The 23441-nt window shown below is 45.4% G+C and overlaps 3 protein-coding genes and 1 pseudogene across 5 annotated transcripts; 2 read left to right on the forward strand and 2 right to left on the reverse strand.

Moving 5' to 3' along the window:
* The first annotated feature begins 263 nt into the window (after positions 1–263).
* hpxb (hemopexin b) lies at positions 264–3670 on the forward strand. The gene is made up of 10 exons (XM_076723615.1): positions 264–328; positions 1034–1059; positions 1253–1348; positions 1451–1608; positions 1712–1865; positions 2241–2453; positions 2541–2633; positions 2997–3127; positions 3216–3363; positions 3444–3670. The coding sequence occupies exons 1-10, from the start codon at positions 264–266 to the stop codon at positions 3668–3670; spliced, it is 1311 nt and encodes a 436-aa protein (XP_076579730.1).
* Positions 3671–10430: 6760 nt separating this feature from the next.
* LOC143315941 (gap junction alpha-3 protein-like) lies at positions 10431–12339 on the reverse strand. Of its 2 annotated transcripts, XM_076723546.1 has the most exons (4): positions 12271–12339; positions 11527–12086; positions 10973–11250; positions 10431–10909 (listed from the first exon to the last, which is right to left on the reverse strand). In XM_076723546.1, the coding sequence occupies exons 1-4, from the start codon at positions 12337–12339 to the stop codon at positions 10431–10433; spliced, it is 1386 nt and encodes a 461-aa protein (XP_076579661.1). The 2 variants fall into 2 exon arrangements, with proteins under 2 accessions (XP_076579661.1, XP_076579659.1); XM_076723544.1 differs by having other exon boundaries at positions 10431–11250.
* A 4152-nt stretch (positions 12340–16491) lies between these two features.
* On the reverse strand, positions 16492–18850 carry LOC143315978 (gap junction beta-2 protein-like; annotated as a pseudogene). The gene is made up of 6 exons (XR_013076216.1): positions 18721–18850; positions 17987–18158; positions 17723–17875; positions 17302–17450; positions 17005–17211; positions 16492–16823 (listed from the first exon to the last, which is right to left on the reverse strand). The product of XR_013076216.1 is annotated as a gap junction beta-2 protein-like (transcript).
* Positions 18851–20570: 1720 nt separating this feature from the next.
* On the forward strand, positions 20571–22130 carry sap18 (Sin3A-associated protein). Its single transcript, XM_076723721.1, has 4 exons — positions 20571–20746; positions 21453–21562; positions 21651–21773; positions 21851–22130. The coding sequence occupies exons 1-4, from the start codon at positions 20675–20677 to the stop codon at positions 22005–22007; spliced, it is 462 nt and encodes a 153-aa protein (XP_076579836.1). The 5' UTR covers positions 20571–20674; the 3' UTR covers positions 22008–22130.
* Positions 22131–23441: the final 1311 nt, after the last annotated feature.

Raw genomic sequence — 23441 nt, forward strand, 5'->3', positions numbered from 1 at the left:
TGAAGAGAGATAATGGCTTCAAGACAGTTACTGACTGTATAGAACATAGAAAATATCACAAAATGAGCAAATTGCCATGTCTAAGTGATCATGCCAAAGCCTCATTTTGCAAGAGGAGAAATTCCAACACCCTGTCAATGCAAACACACATGACACACACACGCAGTTTCCTAACATGTCCACCCACACACACGTCCCTGTATAACAGCGCAGGTCCAGCTCCTGCACAGCTACAGCGAGACTCCACATCAGAGGACTTCAGCATGGAGCTGTTCGCCAAAACCCTGCTTCTGTGCTCAGCACTGGCCCTCACTAATGGAGCACCTGCGTGAGTATTAATGAACCTCTTCATCACGTACTCGATAACTCTCAAAAGGTCAGAATGTGCTTGTCCTCATGTCCTGATCCTCAAATCGTCCACTGCTAACACCATGTGCATGTTCCAAGAGAGTTTTTCAAACCCTTTGTGTGTGTGTGTGTGTGTGTGTGTGTGTGTGTGTGTGTGTGTGTGTGTGTGTGCTGACTGTTTATTTAGGCTAAAAAAATGATTTGTGCTTATAAGCATGTTCGCTGCAAATTTGGTCTGCTCTGTGATAAAGAAATATACAGTATAAGCATATATACATAAACACAGGGGTTAAAAATAGAATATATCGCAAACAAAGATGTACAATAACAATTTTTGAGGCTGAACTTTCTGTTTTTGTTGCACTGGATTACATTTAACTGTAAGGTGTTCCCATTATTTTGTCCACCCTCTGTAACTGATTTGGATCATTCCTGCCGTTCTGTATGTCCTCTCATCAGTTTAAACAGTGCAGTGCAAACGCCCAAGTCACCGTTGAGTCATTTCATAACCGACTTTGTTAGCTGTTGTTAACAAAGTTCACCTGCTCGATCAATTGAACAAACACGAGAGTGCATAGTCATCGTGTTACCTTGATGGCGTGACACTGGTTGAGCCCCAATCGTCATGGCTCAAGGATTTTGGACATGAAATGTAACTGCAGAAAAATGATTTTATCTTCCACAGGCACCCACACGACGCAGCAGTAGATGGTGAGTTTTTAATAAATGTATAAAATCAGAAGCTTTCTCAGTAGTTCGTTCATAATTTGTCCATCAATCACCAAAACAAGCTGTTCCTCTGCATGCTGTCTAATTCTGCACATTTTTTTGTATTTACCATTATTTCAAGTGCATTCACAGATATAAGTTTTATTATGTTCGTACTTCTTGCTCTGTAATAAAGATGGAGATGCTCATGCTGCTCTGCCAGACCGGTGTGAAGGTCTTGAGTTTGATGCCATCACTCCAGACGAGAAAGGGTTCACCTACTTCTTCAAAGGTATGAGTCTCTTTTTACCAGAGGTTTGGATATCCTAAATGTTGTTCAATGTTGTTAAATTTACTGCAGCGTAATGAAACTACTCTGATATTTTCCTTTCAGGCGCCCACTTGTGGAAGGGTTACCACGGTCCGGCTCAGCTCTCCAACGAGTCCTTCAAGGAGCTCGATGACATCCATCATATCGGCCATGTTGACGCTGCCTTCCGGATGCACAACGCAGACAACCCAGACGACCACGATCACATCTATTTCTTCCTGGTAGGACGCACAGATACTTTCATCTGCGATCAGATCCTTTCCAGATTCAAATGGAGCGGCGTAGCAATACCTGCTGCTGATCTCTCTCTGATCTAATCTCCAGGACGACAAGGTGTTCAGCTATTATGATCACGTTCTGGAAGATGGGTATCCGAAAGAGATCCATGAGGACTTCCCAGGAGTCCCCACTCATCTGGATGCTGCGGTGGAGTGTCCCAAAGGAGAGTGCATGGCCGACTCCGTCCTGTTCTTCAAGGGTATTTCAGCATTCAGTGCAAAAATATACAGCTCGATAAATCAAGACTACAATTAAGAAATAATGGAATGAGGTGAAGAGAGATTAATTTTCCACTGGCAAATACAACAGTGGATTATCTCAGTATTATACAGGTAATGTTGCCCCCTAGTGGACGATGTGAGCTGCAGCAGGAGGAAAGTTTGCAAGTAGCTTTTAAGTGGATAAAATAATATTTGCAAGCTTTCGTTTCTCGTGTTTGTAACTAGGTTTCACACACAAATTGCATGAATTCATTAGTGAATTTAACTAATCTGATGTGTCCAAATGCTGCATGCCGACAGTGCATCTATCAAGCAGTAAGGATTTAAGCATATCAATCCATTTCCCCCCGCAGGACATGATGTTCACATTTATGACATTACCACAAAGGTAGTGAAGACCAAGACATGGTCCCACCTGCCCGCCTGCACCTCTGCTTTACGCTGGCTGGAGCACTACTACTGTTTCCACGGACACAACTTCACCAGGTTCAACCCCGTAACCGGAGAGGTGAACGGTACCTACCCAAAGGACGCCCGCAATTACTTCATGAGATGCCCCAACTTTGGTGAGTTCACAGAGAGCAGTCAGATTTGCTTCAGGTCTTACAGTTATATTTTACTGATTTTGACAAATCTTCTGTATTTGACTGCAGGTCATGGAGGGAATTCGAGAACCCCCAAATGCAGTGACGTCAAATTAGACGCCATCACGACTGATGACACAGGCAAAACGTATTTCTTTGCAGGTAAAGTGGAAAAAAGTTGTCTTTAAAGGAATAGTTTAACATTTTGCAACATTTTGGGAAATATGGTGTTCATTTTCTTGAAGAAGAAACTAGAGCCAGGAAGCAATTAGCTTAGCATTGCACAAAGATGCTAGAGGAACTGGTGAGGCCAGCTGTCTCCACCTGCTTCCAGTCTTTATGCTAAGCTAAGCTAACTGCCTGCAGGCTTGAGCTAAATGACGTCTTTCATGCACATGCATAAAACATGAGAGTTATCAATCATCTGATTTAACTCCTCGTCAATCTCCCAGTATGTGAAACGACTCCTTTGGTTTTATTTTCCGTCTTTCGAGTTTGCTGTAAAGCTTTCACTAATCTGCTCAGGCCCCATGTACATGCGTCTGGACACCCGTCGTGACGGCCTTCACGCCTTCCCGATCACCAGGTCCTGGAAGGAGGTGACCAGCGGAGTGGACGCTGTCTTCTCCTACACTGACAAAATCTACTTGATTAAGGTAGACCTTCCTTCCCGCTGTCATTAGAAACAATGAGCCGTGTTGAACTTGAAACTAAAATCCCTCCTGCTGTGCCAAACGCCTGCAGAGTGATCAGGTGTACATCTATAAAGGAGCTGCTCATTACGCCCTGGTTGAAGGTTACCCTAAAAGCCTGAAGGAGGAGCTCGGCGTTGAAGGACACGTGGACGCTGCTTTTGTGTGTCCCAATGAACACACGGTTCATATCATCCAAGGTAAGGTTACAGAGTGCTTTATTTTCGGTTTGACCAGGCAAGTGATTCACAAACATCTTTAAACACGTTTCTTCCAACAGGAGACAGGATTCGGGATGTTGACCTAACCGCCACGCCCAGGGTCGTCACCCAAGATCTGTCCCTGCCCTTGTCCGGCATCGATGCTGGTCTGTGCAGTGCAAAGGGAATTGATGTGTTCAAGGGCTCGCAGTATTACCACTTTGACAGCGCCATGGCACTGGCTGCGAGCAAAGCCATCCCTGTGGCTGAAAACATTACCTCAGCACTGATGGGATGTCAGGATTAGGAACCAGATATGAGAGAATATTTCACATTGATCTGATCCAAACAGTACAGACAGTGACAGCCAAACGCACAGCGGCTCAGTCCGGATGAAAGAAAGTTAAGCACAGTAAGGAACTACTAAAAGAACATGTAGATCAGACAGTCGTTGGATTTTTTATTTGATGAATAAAAGTGGAAAACTGCACATCTGGAGTTACTGTGTTCATTTCAGTGATTAGAAAGTTGATTTCTATTGGTTCACTGCATGCGAAACATCTGACGAACTGACCAAATGAAGAGCCAACGTATTGAAAGTGATGCAACTGTTTGGCCACTAGAGGACCTACTGTACAAATGAATGTGTTACACTAGAAATAATGAGAGAATCAGATTATCATGGAACAACAGCATTAACAGAGTCTTCATACGCATTTAATGTGACTCCATCTGAATAAGATGAGGAAGGATGACTCCTTATTGGAAAGTTTCCAGAACGCCAAAGTGGCTGTTTTAAGCAGGATGTTTGCACCCTGATGGGACACTTCCCTTGATGTGACGCTAAAGGGGCACTTAAGTGGTCTAAATGCCTCTTTTGTAAACACAAGTGCCCTCCAGGAGCCTTCCAGGTCAGCCCTCCGGTTCGCTTAAGTGCTGCTCCAGTGTGAAAAGTAGGCTTTGAAAATGAAATCAAGTGTCTTTGGCCTAAAGCCTTCAGTGATTTGTGGATTTTTGAAGTTGATTCTGTAAGAAACTGGGAGCTTATGCACATCTGCACATGAAAACACTGAGGCTTCCTGCAGCTCAGTCCAATTCTGTCTTTTTGAGAGTTTTATTTTAAGTATTTCCATTTTACAAGAAGCAATAAACAGCAAACTGCTGGAGAGATCCACACAGTCTGACCGCTCAGAACAACTGAAAAGCGAGTTGCTGCTCGCCTCCTGAGCTTTAAGGATTTCCAGCAACGAGTTTCAGGTGCAGAAGCTAAGTAGAAGGTCTCCACGCAGGTGTGAAGCTCTACATCGTTGGCCTCAATTTAGAGAGCCTACCGGTGGCCCAAACTTTATTTCTTGCGAGACAAAGGCCAGATCAGAGCTGTGAAAAACCAGCTTGAGTCTAAGAGGTTTCCCTCAAACATCGAGGTCGACCTTGGGAGCGGTACTGCTGCTTAAAACATAAGAGGCTTCGGAGACGTGACAGCAGAGAGAGAAACACTTGACCAGCTGAGCCACAAAGGAAAAAATAAGAACATTTATTGATGCTCTTGGAAATAAAAAACAGTCAAAAATTTTCTTGGTCTTATTTGACAAATGAACATTCAGGAATGAGGCTAACGTGGTATTTAGGCTGCGGCTTTATTGTTAGCTTTTCCTTGCCATCATCTGCATGTCGGTCACCGTGCTTCCTCTTTATATTCTGTGTAGTTTCACTTAAATTTTAATTTCAAAGTTCATTGTAAGTTAAGCAGCTGCAGCATCAAAGCCAATCTTTCCATTTCCACCCTTCAAAGTCTAAAAAATGTGGTTATTTTATGGAAGAGTCCTGGTCTCTGTGTCAGTACGATGTACAGTACATGTACAGTATAAACACACAGTCCACGCTCATATTGGACCATATGGACACGTACGCAGCAGCCTGCAAGAGTCCAGAGCTCGGGACGGCATTAGCAGGCATTCAAGGCCTTTTCACTCCCTGGAGAGTTTTTGTTCAGCCAAAATCCCTGGGACTTTCAGCAGGCATAAAGGAAGTGCTGGCCTCAGCACAGCTTCATGGGCGAGGCCATGAGGACACACACACACACACACACACACACACACACACACACACACACACACACACACACCGGAACACACATACATGTCCACATAGAAATACCAGCGCACATACACACATGCATAGCAGACAGTACGGGCTGTTTTCATCGCACGCACGCACACACACACACACACACACACACACACACACACACACACCGTGCCACCAGCTATCAAGTAATACTAAGTAAAATAACGAGCGTGCATCTAAATACGCTCAGCAGTGTTTTTAAGATGTTGTTTCCAGTTGATATAACTGACTCCAGGTCAGACTCTGGTGGCTCGTAGGGACAAAGTTTGAGCTCATCACAAGCAGATTTCTTGCTGAGATGTTGAATTGTGTCTGTCTGAGACTCATTTTAGTGACACCTGGAGTTCAGTCAGTTCAGACTGTAAATGCTAAATGTTTTAGCAGGATTTCATCCAGCTCTTGCTTTAATAGCTCAGTCGTTCAGTGTCCCTGCAGGAACAAATGCACTGTTTCTACATGCAAAGGTCATTTTAGACAAAGGAAGATAGACAGAAGCTACTCTTAACACTCATGAAAGTGTGAAACCAGTGTCTGTGTGATACCGTGCTACATCACCACGAGCTTTAACGCTAGCACTAGCATGAAGGAGCAGTGCTGGTCATGTGTTCCTGCTTCAGCAGGTGAGTCCAAGTATTGTGGACTTTTATTTGTGTTCAGATGTTTATTCTGGCCTCTAACATGACCTCAAACTCTGATCCTGAGTGAAGTGAGCTAACGATATGCTAACCCTTGGACGAATCATCGTGTATCTACTGTAGGTGAGCGCGTTCAGCAGCCATGTTAACATCAGTGGTTCCATCCCTCACAATTCTGCTCCACCATGCAGGCGTGACAGGTCTGCTGTACCTGGATACGGTTAGTAAGACGTTCAGATTCAGCATCCAAAAAGAAAAGACTAACCATGACAGCGAGCGGTTACGGTACAAAAAGTTTATTCAGTAACAGTTCTGTAAACATCTGAGGTAAATGAACATTTACATCAACATGTTCTTTAACAAAAGGTCCAGACGCAAGGCACTTCTCTTCAAAGACAGTCATTGTACAACGGGAGTTAAAGCAGGGGGAGTCTGAGTCCCTGCTGGTGGGGGCGCCGTGAAAGTCCATCACACAAACTGGTTTCCACGGCGGGATTTTGGTTTCAAGGCACATCCACGGTGTAAAAATGGGAGTAGCCAAAAGTCTCAATCCATATTCAGGACAGAAAAAAACATCACTTTAGATTCATTTCCTGTCCAAGTCTAATTTGAAAGTGTTATTTCCATAAATAAACAAAAATATGTTAATACTCCTCCAAGGACACCCTTTTCTTTTCAATTTGTCATATCTTCATATCCTCATAACATGGTCTCTAACTATTGAACTGTGCAAATCTTTCTCTACACATCAAGAACAGCTGGAACAACAAGGTCATGAAAAACAGTTCAGCAATAGAAATAAGTCAAATGAACCTTGTTTCAACAATATTTTAGAGACAAAGCTCAACATTATGTCTTCTTTAGATCGCAGATTCACGCAGGGCTGGAAAAGAGATCTCGTGGTTGGAGCCGTGATTGTTGGGTGAGGGCTGAGGAAGAGCCAAGCTCTTCGTCATATATCACAAGTGTCTTTGGTTTGTTGAGTATCTTTGGTTAAATCTTACACGTCACAGCTAATGACAGATAACGTGCTTCAGCTGCCACTGAGTGCTGAAGCTGTTTATTGGCACATTTGGTCAAAGACAGGTAAACGTTGAACAGTCAGCACAGACTCAGCCTGCGGATCCTACCTGCAGAAAGTTTGTTGTACCAAACTAAAAAGTAAATTTGAGCACCTTTAACTGCGTCTTCCTTCTCGTTTGTTACCTCATGTTTCTAGAAGTTAAGGGGTTGCATTCATGGCAAGTTGGAAATCGTACGTTCCAGCTCAGCTCCCAGGTCACTAAGCTACAGCTGCTTTGGACCACACACTGATCGACGTCACAGACATTTTCTGAGGGCACAGGTGGGACAAAGGTTGCATGGCGTCCAGCACCGACAGGACACCACCTTTGTAAAATGCATGAAGGGAATCTTTAGGAATCGTCATTTGCTTCCTCGCTGAGAGGTAGATGAGAGATCGATACCGCTTTCACGTCCGTCCATCGACTGTGAAGCTGCAGCCAGGAGAGCGTCAGCTTCGCTAAGCATGCAGACTGGAAGCAAGGGGGAACAGAGAGCCTGGCTGTCCGAAATGTAAGGAAAATCAACCCAACCCAAGAAAGTCAATGGAATTCTAATCATGAAACACTGAGGATGCAGTGCAGCAACGTGCAGTAATTAACAACGCTGACGACTTGTGATTAACGTACAGTTAAGAGGTTAGCATCTGTGCTAATATGAGCTACCTCAATTTACTGGGCTGATTTCAAACAAGTTCCAAGTTGCCATGAATGCAGACGAGCAGCGCGTCCAGTCTGCTGATGTATTTGAACATGATGTGACTCTTTCAGAGTCGAACGCTCTGATATCTGACGGCCAGCTGTGACTAAAGATCTCCTGCAGCCTGACAGTCCCAGGACAACGTCCCGGGTTATTTACCTGATAGAAAAACACACCTGGACACAGCTAATAAAAGACAGTGAGATGTGATTGAAAGCACAATTAAGATTATTTTATCAAACTACAAAAACAACATTTTGTTTTTTATCCAAATGGAAACAGACCTTTGCTCACTGTCACGTGCTTTTTGTGGTTATTGTGGTGTTCAAATGCTAATTCTGGCACCTGTGATATCATCTCGCACCTTTTCTAGTCGTATTCAAGTATCTTAAGTTTAATCAACTAACGTTCTGCTCAGAGAGAAACACAAAGATGAACAAACCCAAAACGCCGTTAGCCCCAAACCACTACGAGGGTGCATTTTTTATTCCTGAATGTTGGATTAAACATGAATTATTTGATAAATTAAGGCTGTTGGGACGTTGCTCTAAGGCAACAAACTTATATTCGCCGTTTTCTTTTTGGCAGGAATTAATGAGAAAAACAGGAAAAATGAACGTTCCTCCGTGGGATGTCTGTTAGGAAGCGACAGAGAAATAATATTTATCACTTTTTTGGATCGTATTGCTTTCTTTTTTCAAAAAAAATCTACAAGCTACTGTAGAATCTACAGCTAGTCTAGAAAATTAACTTAGAGTCCTCCTACACAGGACAGCGAGGGGGAACTCCACTGTTCTGTAACACACTGCAAACACAAGCATCAGAGAGAAAGTGAACTGCTTTTTCTGCTCTGTTCAAGCTGCAAAAATGAAAACTGCTCAGTGTCGTCGAAGCCCTCGATCACGGATTCTTTTCAGAAACTGCCTCAACTCTCCCAACATTGGATTTTTGCATAAAGTGACCTGTGGGGCCAATGTCAGAAGACGCTAAAGCACCTTCGATTTTCCAGGGAAAAGCCGCGATAAATTGCAGCTTGAGCAGAAGCGAGCTTCTTTTAAAATGTAGGTAGTTCTGTGTAGCATCCTGTGGTGCCTATCAATACTATTAGTCGTCATATATTTACATATTTATACTTTGTATAGTTTACCCTGATGTAACTGCAGAGATGTAATTTTGTAAACACTGAAACGAGACTCAGGTACCTGGACAAACACGCAGCCTGTGGAGCCTAAGGACTGTGTCTCAGGGTGGGACTGCGTTACTGCTCTCCTCAGCTCGTCTGCTCCGTCCTAACATCAGTGCATCCCTCTCTTCATTGAATCTACAGGCTGGGTGAGAGCAGCGCACACAGGCGGACAGACGCCACGCGACTCACGGACCGCTCAGCTCCATCATCACGTCACGAGAAAAAATAAAAAGGAAGAAACAAAAGTGCAAACCTCTCCTCTGATGTCTCCCAGCAAAGAATTAAAAGATGAAAAGAATATAGTATTGCTGCCTCTACGCTCCCAAACTCATTAGTTAGTCCAATCATCATCATCATCACCATCATCATCATCATTACCTTCCTTATTTGTATCTGTGCTCGCTCTATATATGTGTGTGTGTGTTTGTGTGTGTGTGTGTGTGTGTGTGTGTGTGTGTTTGTCATCCCCATCTCATGGGTCGATGCGCCTCCACTGTTCGACTTCTGCAGAGAAAAGTGAGAGAATGGCCAGAGCAGCGAGTGACGGCCATGTTGGCCACGCGGCTCCTTTTGGCTCAGACTGCATCGCCTGAAGTCAAAGAACTGTCCAAAACTACGCTAATTCACGTTATCGCTGGGAGATCGATCCCACTGCTGTGTCTGTGGGCTCAGTATGGGGTTTGATCCATTAGCTTAGCTTAGCTTAGCTTAGCTTAGCTTAGCTAAGGACAGGAGGCAGGGGGAAACGGCTAGCTTCACTCCACAGCTCAAACCTTATATTATCGTCATATTTTGGGGGATTTCGGATTGAGTCTACTTTATTCCACATCTTCAAGACGCTATTGAAAAACATCTCAATGACAGTTTTTTTTTTGAGTGTTTTAAATGTGTGACGGTGTCCCTCCTGCCTTTTCTGTTAACGGTAATGTATTTTGTTGATGCTGTTAAATGCTGGTAAATGAGAGGATTCTCAGCAGTGACTGCTGGCGTGCACATCCGACTCTACTGTTCTCTGGAAGGACTGCAGATGTGTGCGAGGACAGCTCTGCACAGCCCCGAGGAGCTGATGGCTTACGGGTTACTAACACGCAGACAGGGCGTCAGCGTGGCGCCGTCAGTGTAATCTGGCCAAACTCTTTCCTGGTTCATGATTCTGAGATTAAAATAAGCAGCCGGCTCCGGCATGCGGTCGACGTTGTGCACGTCTTCCTAGCGGGCGTGTCTTTGGCTGGAGGGCGTGCGTGCGTGTGGTTTTATGCTGTTGTGCATGTGTGAAAAAAAATTCTTGTGTGGGTTTTCTATGTGTTCACAGCATGTGTGTGCATGGTGGTGTGCATGTGTGAGTGTGTGTGTTTTAGCTACACTGCCAGGTCGTCGGGGCGAGCTCGGATGCTGCTCTTGCTGGCCCGACTTGGCTTCCGGATGTCTGTCGCAGCAGGAGGAGGCCGATGCATCTGCGCCCTGGTTACCACCGTGAAGTCGTCATGTGGGACCATATAAAGGGCTGTGGCAGCAGCGCCTTCCTCATCCGCCTCCTCTGGTGTGAGGGGGTAAAGAGGGGTGTGACGAGGAAGCGTGGGAAACATGGAGTGTTGCTCCCCTTGAGGAAGTGGTGGGTTAGTCTCCTGAGGAGAGGAGGAGGCAGAGGTGGGAGGGGAGGGAAGGGGAGGAGGGTAGGAGGAGTTTTTTCCATCCAGACTGTGGAGCTCCAGCGTCATGTTGCTCCAGTTCTGCTCCATTGCGGCCAGCTGCCTGTTTCTCCTGACGCTCTTTTTCTCACCGTGGCTATAAAAAGACGCGGGCGGGGCCTCCAACAGGAAGTCATCTGGGTGGAACGCTGACCTGTCCATCTTGAGCCTGGCGGGCAAGGACGTCAGTGCAGGGGCGGCCTCAGTCGGACTGTAGGGTCCTCCCTCCGCTGCTCCGGCCCCCACCACGCTCACGCTGGCGTACGCCGGCAAACAGTTGAGCGCTGACGGCGAGGTCTGCTCGGGAATCGTCTCTGCGTCGCCGGGCTCATCTGCACCGAGCAGCGACTCGCTGTCGGGTACAAACTCATTGGTGACCCCCTGCTTGACTTTCTTCCAGCCCAGGTGGTAGATCTCCAGCAGGTTGAGGACCAGAGAGACACAGGCAACCACCAGCATGAAGATGATGAAGATGGTCTTTTCAGTGGGCCTGCGGACCGGATTTAATCCACGAATGAAAACAAATGCACTCACAGAAAATCATTTTACACACATTATTTTTGATGATTCATTTTTGTGCAAATGCTTTGTGGGTTTGAGCTGACCGTTCCCAAAACCTCTCCCCAGAAGTGACCGTGAAATGAGACAAGCTTTCAATCAACCAGCTCCAGCTGATGACAAAGGGGGCGGGTCTTGGCGAACGGTCAATCAAACACACACACAGAGTGATACGAAAACGTTTCAAAATAAAATCGTGCTCTCTGACCTGGAGATGAAGCAGTCAACAGTATGGGGGCAGGGCCAGCGAGTACATTTATAGAGCGGCCTCAGGTGGAAGCCGTAGAGGAAGTACTGTCCCAGGATGAAGCCCACCTCAAACAGAGTCTTGAAGATGATGTTGAAGATGTAGGTCCTCAGCAGCGCCCCACGGATCCGGATCTTCCCGTGCTCATCGCGAATTGGCGGCTTCTCCTTCTTCCCACCTCCTCCTCCCCCATCCCCAACTCCGTTGTGATAGAGAGGGTCGTGGTCCTCCTGGTGCCGTACGGCCTTCCTGAGCTCCTCCTCCCTCTCCCTCCTCTTCTCCTCCATGCGGACAATGTGCAGCACATGGCCCAGGTAGATGAGAGTGGGCGTGGAGACGAAGATGATCTGCAGCACCCAGAATCGGATGTGGGAGATGGGGAAGGCCTCATCGTAGCAGACGTTCTCGCAACCGGGCTGCTGCGTGTTACAAGTAAAGTCAGACTGCTCGTCGCCCCAGACCTCCTCAGCTGCTGCGCCCAGCACCAAGATGCGGAAGATGAAGAGGACGGTCAGCCAAACCTGCGGAGGAAGGATCGAAACAAAGATGGAGAAAGTCAGACACCTTAATTACACTGAGCCGCAGCACTGCCGTAAGTTTCACAGTCTGGATGTTGACCATTTAGGGATTTAAGGATTACGTGAGAAGCAGAGGGGGTAAAGTTAGTGTGGCACCATTTCATTTTCATCGAGCTCAATCAGTCACCTTTCCGATCACAGTGGAGTGTTCCTGAGCATTCTCCAGCAGCCGCCCCAGAAAGCTCCAGTCACCCATGCTTCACTCGATTTTCTAGCCTGGAGAGAGAAACTGTGGTGAGCAGACTCTCAAACGGGAATACAAAAATGGGATTGACTCAAAGGAAACTACAGCGCCGTGTTCACTGTAATAAAGGAACTCTTCTCTGATGGATGACAGGTCCATATTTAGCTAAGAGCTGCAGCCCTTAACAACAAATGCATCCTTCACCATCTTAATCATCCCAATCAAAATGTCTTTTCCAGGTGTTGAGGTCAGAGGAGACAACACAAAGTGCCATAAAAAGGAAAGGGAAAGCCGACTTACTAAAATATTGTTGTATCGTCAGTGATAAATCCATCGACCAGAGATCAGAAGAAAACAATATCTGCAAAGAGACAAAATGGTCAACTTTACAGCTCACCGTCAACCTCACAAAGTTCACGTTGGAACAAGTTCAGTTTCACATGCGCGCATTCATCTGGTCACGTGCACATATTGGCCTGTCGACACGTTGAGCAGACACGGAGCAGCGTTAGCACTCACGTCTTGGAGTTGAACGTTGGCTCGCTCTTCAGGTGTTACGTCCTCCACCGTGTCTGTAAGCTCGTCTGCTGCTTACGATGCTAACGAACATGCTAACGGTGAGAGTGCACCAAAACAGGAAAACTCTGACATAAAGCAAAGGGCTGAAAGATGCTAAGCTACGAAGACCTGAGGGGGCTGCAGAGACGGTGATAACTCTCAGTCATTTGGGTCATTATTGAAATAAAAACATTGATTATAGCAGCTTTAACAAAGTGCAGCACTCAGCTGACATGTTTATTATAAATGCATAACATAAGCAATTTTACTGAAGTACAAGTACTGTGACCGCGGCGCAGGTCAGCCTGTACGCTCGCTTGCAGACGTGCACGTGTTCGTGCGTACTGGCTGGCTGGTGGACAATGGCCAGCCATCTGTGGGAAGTGAATGAGTGGATAACAGGTTGTCCCAGTTGAATGCTGGACTCATCACATCCCAGGAATGCTGAGGAGGGCAAATGTTTGCCTGGGATCAACTGATACGTACACACGCGCAAACGCGTACGCACACTCAAAGTTACAGTAGCACGCAGCGCTGGTGTGTGTGTGTGTGTGTGTGTGTGTGTGTGTGAGCCGCAGGTGTGAGGCCGCTGATGACTTATTGCACTTGTAATGTGAAAGGTAACCTCAAGCTGATTTACGCTCACAAGAAGTAAAACCAGCAGCTCCAAAAAGCTCTGAAAGTCAGTAATTGCAGTCATAACGGAGTTTCCTGTTCCCCTTTAATACAGTAAAAGTCCTTAAATGCACCTCAGTGCGTTCTGCCGTGTACATCTCTGCTCAACTGAAGCGCATTCAGTGACTTTTCCAAACCTGCAGCTGCATAAAGAGGAAATAAACTTATATACTGTAACCGTCCACTGATCGGACAGCGGCGTGTGTACATGTACATGATGTGTTGACGTGATGAAATACCATCCGTCACGACAGACAATAGAGAAGCTGCCAGATGGACATTGTCCTGGCTGGCGTGTGCTTTGATGGATCAGTGGTCTTTGTGCTAAAACAGCCCAAACAGTTAACTCTTGGCCTGCCGTTTGCACCCTGAAAGACACGCAGACAGCGGCCACATTCACATGAAGGACCATTCTGCTCGTTACCCAGTTCATCAGGTGGCCTCATTTGGAATAGATGCACATCCATAAACATCATAAATCAATTAGAGTGACCTCTGTTAGCTTACATGTGGTCAATAGCTTCATGCATGTAAGCCTGGCCAGGGTTGATTCTTGAAGAAATTATGCTACAGTTCAGGGTCTGCAAGTGTGCAGGGATGTAAAGAAAGTGCATAAAGAGTACACAAAATGTCCGGAATAATTCCTAAAATGTGCAAATATTTGCAAAAATAATGTGTATAAAGGTGCATAAATTGGTATAAAGATAAAACATAGTGTATGAAAATGTATAAAGGTAAAGGTGGACGAAGGTGTGCAGCAATACAAATAGAAATAAAGTACTAACTGTGTGTAAAAGTACATAAAAGTGTAAAAGAAAAAAAAAAGTCTGCATTCTATAAATGTAGATAAAGATGCACGAGGGTGTCCAAGCTCTGACCAAACATCCCAGAATAAACACAGAAACAGTCATTTCGACAGCGGGATTGGTTCAGAGCAGCAGCTTCATGTGTTCATGATAAAATACAGCAAACTTTAGCATTCCCACAAACAGGACACCCGCACGAGGCTGTGTCCTGAAAGTCAAAGGTCAGAGGCAGCAACACGGGAATTCAACAACCAAACACAAGAATAATGATCATAATAATAATAATTTTAAAAAGAATGGTCTTCTAAGTATAACGCACCAGTTAATTTGCAAGATGTTTGGACACTCGTCTGCTGGGAGCACTGGTTTTATATTAAGTACATGTTCAAAACACAGTATTAGATTAAAAATGGTAAAATGACATGGTGTATTTTAAGTTTTGTGATAAATGCAGGATTATTTTGATGCTTGTTTGAACAAATAAAGGCAAAAAGTTGCTCTTGTACACTTCATGAACCACCTTAAGAGGCAAAGAGGAGACGAGTTATTGAGGCCAGTTCACGTCCCACCGACTGTCCGGGACTCACTTTAATGTGTTTTAATGATAAAGGTAAACGTCGTAATATAAAAATATATATAGTATAAAGTATGAGGTATAAAAAAGTCTAAAATCTCAGCATTAAAAGATCACGGTCAGTTTTTATAAATTGGCTATGCGACAGTCAATTAGTGAAATATTAGTGGCTTCCTGTCTGCCGTCTTTCCCACGGGGAAGTGAACGCAGCATGAGAGGTGCCGATAATCCAGCAGGTGGAAGGATGATAATCCCTCCTCCTCCCTCCCACTTCAGCCAACAACTCCATCACTCCAGCATCCACCTGCTTACCGCTCTCCTCTGAAACGCGTCTCCCTCCCGGCAGCGCGCTTCTTCTCTCACTCCTTCCCTTCTTCTTCTTTCTTTTACTCCCACGGGTGGGCTCGAGGCGACCAAGCGAGGAGTAGGTGAGATTAGTGGGAGAGGAGGGGGGAGGGAGAGAGACACAGAGAGAGAGAGGGAGAGAGAGAGAGGGAGAGAGAGAGAGAGAGAGAGTTAAAAAGACGCGAGGCTAGTCTAGTCTAAAAAAGGGCGCGTGTGGAACCTGTCCCGCGAAGGCGAAGCGCAGCGGCTGCGTCCCGCGTGGCCAAGGCCATCCGCCACTGTCACACATTGGTGTCCCCGTGCATGGGGCGCACGAGGGGGGTGGTGGGGCGGGCGGGGGGCTACGTGCTCGTACGCGCGCGCGCGCGTGTGTGTGAGAGTGTGTAGATCGGGGCAGGAGGCAGAGGCGGCTCCATCACATCCCTCACGAGCCACGTTTAAAACCAAAGAAAAATAAAATGACTTCAGTCAGAAGGTTTGTTTTACCATTACTATCAGTACTTTTACTGATATTTGTACACTTGTAGCGACATTAATGTTAGAACAAGTGTACATGGAAGTCACGGTAGTGATACTTATACTGGAAATAACTATTTAGCAGTAGCCTAAAGTCTGATGTTGCTCAGTTGTACCTGAAATATGCAAAATTAGGAAAAAGGAAGAGAATACAAATGAATTATGCAGAATTATATTTCTGAAATAGTAGGCCACCAAGTTTTTTCTTGAAACTATTTAAAGATACTTTTAAAGTGTTGTGTTGGTTTATAGCTCCACATAACTCGTCTGTAAAAGGTGTCCGTGACTGTCACTCAGAGGAGGGCGGGACGAACGCGCACCTGTCAAACGTGTTGCAGTGGCTGCTGCTCACCAGCAGAGGTCACTAGAGGTACATACAGTAGATCCCATCTGCTGTGAGAGAGAACACGTTTATTGTCCTGTTTCCTTCACTTGTCTCCTTCTTACTTTTGTCATAATTTTTTTTTTCTTTAATTTTAACATCAGAACTTGTGTGGTTTTGATGCTTTTCTTTGTAATGCAACAAGAGTTTTACTCGCATTATTAGAGCAGTGAAATTATGAAACTAACACAGAATCAGGGTAGGATGAAACTTTATTTGTGGGCTCAAAGTGAGAAATGAGTGAGTGCATTTACATTCAGTGAACTGTTACGTGATGAATCCACAGAAACAAAGTGTGGAGCTGCTGCTGCTGCATCTCTTTCCTCCTGTTGCTTGTCGTTACATTAGAATATAGAAAAGTTATAATCAAAAACTAAGTGCTGACAGTCTGCAGTTGCTGACACTGACTCCATCCTCTCCACCCACTGAATGTTAACCCCTCAGGTATCATAGAAAATGTTCAGTTGTATGTACACGTTCTGGGTCGTGCAGCTTTTAAAGTGGTTCAAGTCTTTGGAAAGTCTTTCTTCATCTGCTGCTCCCTCGGGTGGAGACCAGTAACTTGTGGTTGGTCTTGTTCTGCGTCCTGTCTCTGCTGGACTTGCTGCATGTTTTTCTCTCCTTCTGACCACAGAGACTCCTAAAAAACAAGGCACATGTGGATGTGAGGACTTTCTGCGTTTTGATAATCCAGATGAAGAATGAGGGACTTCAAATTTTGACTTTTAAGTGTTTATGTTCAACACACAGCTGGTAATTTTGACAATGCTAAAAGTGACAATGATTAATCACCTGACTGTCTGACTGATTAATACCTCTACCTAGTGACAGCCTTGGCAACAAGATATGCAAGTTCAGCCATGTTAAGGACCATGCAGATAGAAGAGGCAGTGGCCATGAACACAGTGAAGATGGTTTTCTCGGTGGGGCGAGAGATGAAGCAGTCTACCAGGTTAGGACACGGCCACTGGTCACACTGCACCAGCCGTGGCATCTGGAAACCATCGTACACCACGTACAAGGCATACCTGCAGACGCAAGGACACAAGAGACAGACCACATGGAATGAGGATGTTAAAGCAGCAGTACGGCGGACGGACAGAAGATGAGAGGATTACATGAAGCCTCCTTCAAACAGCAGCCTGAACACCAGGCTGCAGGCGTACGTCCACCAGAGGGCGCCAGCTATTGGGAGCCTCCGTTTCCTCAGAGTCTCCAGCTCTTCATCCTGACCTTTGCTGCTGAGGAAACCAGCTCTGCCAGAAGCCTGTGGCACAAAACCAGACGAGGGGCAACACAATGTCATATCGAGAGAGGACACAACAGACAGAGACACACCATGATGTGACACAACAAGACATGATGTAAGACAACAGGACGAAACGTGAGCAGAAAAGACAGAAAGCATGGACACATAAAGTAAGACATGACAAAATAAGACAAGACCAGAGACGACCAGACAAGACACAACAGGACGACGCGAGACATATGACGGCGTGACATCACAACACGACACAGCTTCAAAAACAGCACACACACCTGCAGCAGCCTCTTCTTATCCCTGTGGTTCCGATAGGCCACATACATCGCAACCAGGAGCGTCGGCGTGGAGACAAAGACGAGCTGAAGACACCAGAGGCGGATGTGGGACACAGGGAAGAACTGATCATAGCAGACGTTTTCACAGCCGGGCTGAAAGACAGACACGAAGACTGTTACTCTCTCGTGATCACATGACATCCAGCTTACAAGCCATAAAACAAACAGATCTTAATGTCGTGGTCTCACTGATGGCCGCCCTACCTGTAGCGTGTTACAGGTGAAGTCAGACTGCTCGTCCCCCCAGACGCTCTCAGCAGCAACGACCAGCACCATGACCCGGAAAATGAAGAGCACCGACAGCCAGACTTTACCCAAGCTGGTGGAGTGACGGTTCGCCCCGACTAACTGAGCGTACAGAGCGGGCCAAGACATCCTGGGGACACGGAGGACACATGAGGATCAGGATGAGACAGTGCGACAGCAGTCGGCGGCGGCACCGGGCTCGGCTGCTTCCTTTGAAGCACACATCTGACAGCGGCGCAGATGGAAAGTCAGAAGGAAGGCAGTGGCACAGGATGAAAGCAGACGGGCGACGGAACAAAAGAGAAGTTTGACAGAAGAGGATGAAAAGGAATGAAAGTGAGAGGAGGAGGAGAGACGGCCCAGCGCCAGCATTCATGTGAACTGATGAACCTCCCGGCCCACTGTGGACTGCACTGGACTAAACCCACTCGACTAAAAACACACTGAACACACTGTATGAACCCACACTACTACAGTCCTCACCCAGCCTCACCATTCAGACAACCACTGACTGATGATTCACCGACTATTTGAATGATATCTCCATGATGTGCACGATACATGTATTTATCTCTGGTTGGAAAATGCTTCCTAAAAAAGTCAAATCTTCTAAAATGCATTTTCCAAAAGTAACTCAATCTTTAAAGTTTAACAGCATTTTTCACATCAAAAATAGAAAGTACTTTTCTCACCTTGTGTCTGGAGATTCAGGTGGTTTGCGGGGAAATATTCCACATGGTCCTTTGCAGCAGGAAGACGAGCGGCGACAGTCACTGTCACATCGGCGAAATTCAAAGGAAACAGGAGTGGACGCGAGCTGGATCTAATACAGTGAAGGAAACCCAAACCTGCAGCCCCGGCCTCCTTTGCATGAAGCAAGAGATGCGCCTCCAGTGTCAAGTCGGTATGAGAACATGAGATGACTTCCTGCGAGGACTTTCAAAATAAAGCCACACAAATTTAGAGGAATGAAATTGACACAATATTTACACAAAAATGTAGCAAAGAGAAAAAAAGTGATTTTCATTGAACCTGTCACCAATAATAAAACACTATGTCTACATATTGTGTTTGTCTCTGAAGATATTCAAGGGTCACCACGTGTTGTTCCTACAGGCTGCCCGTGCAGTGTGGGAGTCAGAGGGCTCAAAGAACAAAGCTGCATTGTAGAGAAAAGGTGTGTGTGTGTGTGTGTGTGTGTGCATGTGTGTGAGCTCTCTGTGACGGTAACAGGATGCAGGTAGAGAGTCAAAGTGTCGTTTCAGATCCAAACCATCCCTTGGCAGCAGTCAGCCTGCAGGACAGTGCAGCTCTGTGTGCTGCTAATGTCTGTGACCGATGTTTGTTGAAGTGTGGGAGCAAAACCAACTTCCTCCGTTTACACTGAGGATGCTCACAACACTCAAACCTAACATATTGTGCCTATTCTGCTTGAGCTACAGTGTTGGGATAGGGATAGAGTATCAGGTAGAGATCGGTTCGTCCTGAAAAATGAGCTGGAATATTGTTTCATAATTCTTATTTGAGTATAAATTTACCATGAAGCTGCAAAATGAGCAGCAATGATTTCAAAGGGCAGGAGAGTGTCCTGGGCTGAGACAGAGAGGGCGTTCGTGATTCTAATGGAGTCATTGGGGAGCAACAGCGACACTTATTCCTGATGCATATCAATGAATGGATATCAGTGTCAGGGCTGGACTCAAAGACCCACTGTTTGATCTGTCAGTCAGGAGCCAGCTTGAAAGAAACACAAAAACAGAGGGAGAAGGGCTGGCGGATTGTTCCAAGCCACCCATTCTGATGAGAGGTGGTGGTGGTGCCGGTGGTGGGGTGGGGGGGGGGTCACACAAAGTGAATGAGTAGGGAGAAAGAGAGAGAGAGAGCTGAAATAGAGCTGATTGTTAGAGTAGCTCCTGATCGGCCAGCCAGCAGGAGAACAGAGAGGGCCAGTGTCAGGACACGCACACAACTACACACTGTACAACACTCACATATATGTTACCCAGAAAACACACACTGTAATGAGTGAGGGGGAGAGCAGCATGTGACTGAATAGCAGGTCTCAGTTCCGTGGGTGGACTTGGCTGAACAAGCTATGTATTTTTTTCACCTCAATGTTGAACAAAATTTGTCTCTTTGCATCATTTCAACCCACCGATGCACTCGTTACTGATGCAGTCAAGTTCGCTTTTAGCTGTTAATTATTGCAGATTATTTTTCATATCTAAGATCTTCTTCTTTGGAAGAAAAACATGAGGAAGAGGGAGTCCAGTGAATGGTGAATACTACTTAAAAGTTTTGGTTATCTCCATTCTCTTACACTCAGGTGGGTTATATTGATCAGTATGACAGGATGTTTGTCCCATGCAAAAAAAAGATATGGATCAATAATCGACAATAATTTAAACATGGTATCAAATAATAAATCCATTGCTGTACTATACGCAAAAACATGCGTGCTCACTCCGAAACATTAGGGGGCGATATAAAAGTCACCGGCTGCTAAAAGCCGCGAACTCAGCGGAAGTGACGACGGAAACGGAAACACCCTCGGTCTCATTCGTTGCTGCAGCTACGATAAAATACTGAAAGCAAGGTGGGAGAGCTCACTACCTAACTGTACTAATATATCAGCGAGAAATAACAATGGCGCTGGAATCGCGGATCACACAGGAGGAGATCAAGAAGGAACCAGAGAAGCCCATTGACCGAGAAAAGGTAGACGGCGGGATTTTATTTCACAGCCTGGGTTAGCATGTTTACCTAATAAGCGTAAGCTAACCTGACTGCTAGCTGCACAAATGCTAACATTTTGGAGGCTTGCTGATTTATGTTCTTGATAAACTTCAAAAGTTTCTATTAAAGGTAGGATATGGTTAGACCGGCATTACTGCTCTGTTTTTAAACCGCGTGATTATCTGCATTTAAAGTTAGATTAATCAAAATGAAATTGAATAATAGCCTCTGAAGCGTGCTAGTGCTAGCGTGCTAGCTAATCATAAGGATCTATCAATCACAAGCCAACGTATAAAGACACAAGATTAGCCACATTGCTTAACTTGAAAAGCAGTGTTTCACTTAACTTTGACCCCGTGAACTGGGAAAAAATCAATGAAACGTGTTGAAGAAATACACTGTAAAAGTTTTTAGCTTATGGGGAGGAGCACAAAACTCTTGTAATGTTCGTATATACAACACAATGTAGGTATACTTTAACGTTATACATTTTAAATGTGTACTATCATGACTAATCTGTTTTAGCCTCTCTTAAACATAGTCGTGTTAGTATCTGCTACATTGGCACGAAATGTTGAGTTGTAATTACTCGGTGTGACCACTGGGTGGCAGTGCAACTCTGCCACTGTCCAGGTAACTAATAGTACACCATAAAGTTTAGAAAATTTGGTGCTTGTTTTTGTTGCAGACCTGCCCCCTCCTGCTGCGAGTTTTCACCACCAATAGCGGCAGACACCACAGAGCGGATGAATTTGCTCGTGGTAACGTTCCCTCCAGCGAACTGCAGATATACACATGGTGAGACCGAGAATTTCTCACTGGGTTTTACGTTGAATTTATGAGTTTGGCACTGGAGCAGGTCTCTGATTCTCTATGTGCTTCTCAGGATGGATGCCACTCTGAAGGAGCTAACTAGCCTGGTGAAGGAAGTGTATCCAGAGGCCAGGAAAAAGGGGACTCACTTCAGCTTTTCTATTGTCTTCCCTGATCCCAGAGGGAAAGTTTACAGGTTGGTATCTCACTACACCAGCGCTGGTTGGATGAATGCAGCAGACCTCTTGCTAACTGGTTCCGTCCCTCGTTCAGGTTGAAAGAAATCGGCAGTACCGTATCCGGCAGGAAGGGTACAGACGATTCCATGACGCTGCAGTCTCAGCGCTTCCAGATCGGAGACTATCTGGACATAGCTATCACACCACCCAACAGAGCTCCACCTCTTGGAAATCGCATGAGGCCCTTCTGAGCCTTCACAGGCATAAACCAACACACATCGACAAGTTTTTTTGTCAGGTTTTATCTCTGCATCTATGATTTTTGCAATTAAGTATGAACTGTAATAAAATTGTCCTTTTTTCCAAAGTGTCTCCTCTTTCTGTGCAACACACTGTGAGATATTAAGGTTTGAATTGTAATATTCAGTGCTTCAGACTGCAGTTATATTCTGGTAAAGGTCAACATTTCATAAGATTTAAGGCGGTCCAAATCCCACCAACATAACAGCTGGAACCAGACTTCCTGGAGGCACCTTGGTGAGGGTTTCTAGCTAAAAAGAACGAGTCGCTCAGTGGACCAAAATATGCCTGTTTGCCTTGAAATCTGTAGCTCTAACCAAGGCATGGTTCTATATGCTACATATTACAATTTGGGATATTTTCCCTCCATTTGAGCCCTGTCACTAGTTGTTTAACAAGAGTGTGTGTCAGTGTGTTCTTACATTCATGATGTGTAGGCTAGTCTGGTTGCATCTCAGTCTGTGACTGCTGTTGGTGCTTCCCTTTCCTCCACCGCCTGTCACTCTGCCTCTTCCGGCTCTGTTTTTTGGAACAGTCTCTGGCCTGGTGGTTTCTTGCATCCATCAGCGGGTCTTTAAGAGCTCTCCCTCGACCTCCTCCACTGGCTTGGCCTTCAAACGCCTGGATTTGAGCCAATTTGAAAATTCAGAAGTCTTGTTAGAAATGCCATGAATGTAAAACACATCAGTATATAATAACCCACAGTGGAATGACCCTCAAATAGGACTAACCTGAAAGTCAATGAACACAGTTCGTGGCTGTCTTTCTCGCTTGTTCAGCTTCCCAGTATTCCCAAACTTTCTGAATAAATCAGAAAATTCAATGACCCCCTGCTGCTGTTCATGCACTTGACAAGCCTTGTTCAGTCAAAACACCAGAGAAGGTCCTGATGGTGATTGGATGCCAATGATTCAATCATTATCCACCCATCTTTATCAATTAAAGGAGGCTCCTTCTAAAGTCTTAAACTGAGTTGTTTGAACTTGTGTGAAAGTTGTCAATGAAGGGATACGAAACGTGCATTCATGTGACTTTATTATTTTAATTATTTCGTATCGCAGTGGAGCATCTTTTATTGGTTCAGCCCCAAACTCACGGCTGGAGTCAATCCACACCAAAGAGACGAACATTGTAAACAAAGACTTTATTCTTCTTTAACTGCCATATTCAATGTAAGACTTTAAAGGCCCCGTTTCTGACACAAGTGTGACTAAGTGCAGTAAGTTAGAGCAACAAAGACTGAAATATTTCAGCTTGAAGTTTTCCTTTTTGTGTCCTGTAATGACAACATCACAGACACTCAGGATCCGTCCTCAGACTGAAGGCAGGAAGGCAGACACGATGACAGCCGGCACCTTCCGACAGATTGGACCGATGCAGCCTGG

The sequence above is a fragment of the Chaetodon auriga genome, chromosome 23 (assembly GCF_051107435.1).
Source record: "Chaetodon auriga isolate fChaAug3 chromosome 23, fChaAug3.hap1, whole genome shotgun sequence".
Taxonomy (NCBI): Eukaryota; Metazoa; Chordata; class Actinopteri; order Chaetodontiformes; family Chaetodontidae; genus Chaetodon; species Chaetodon auriga.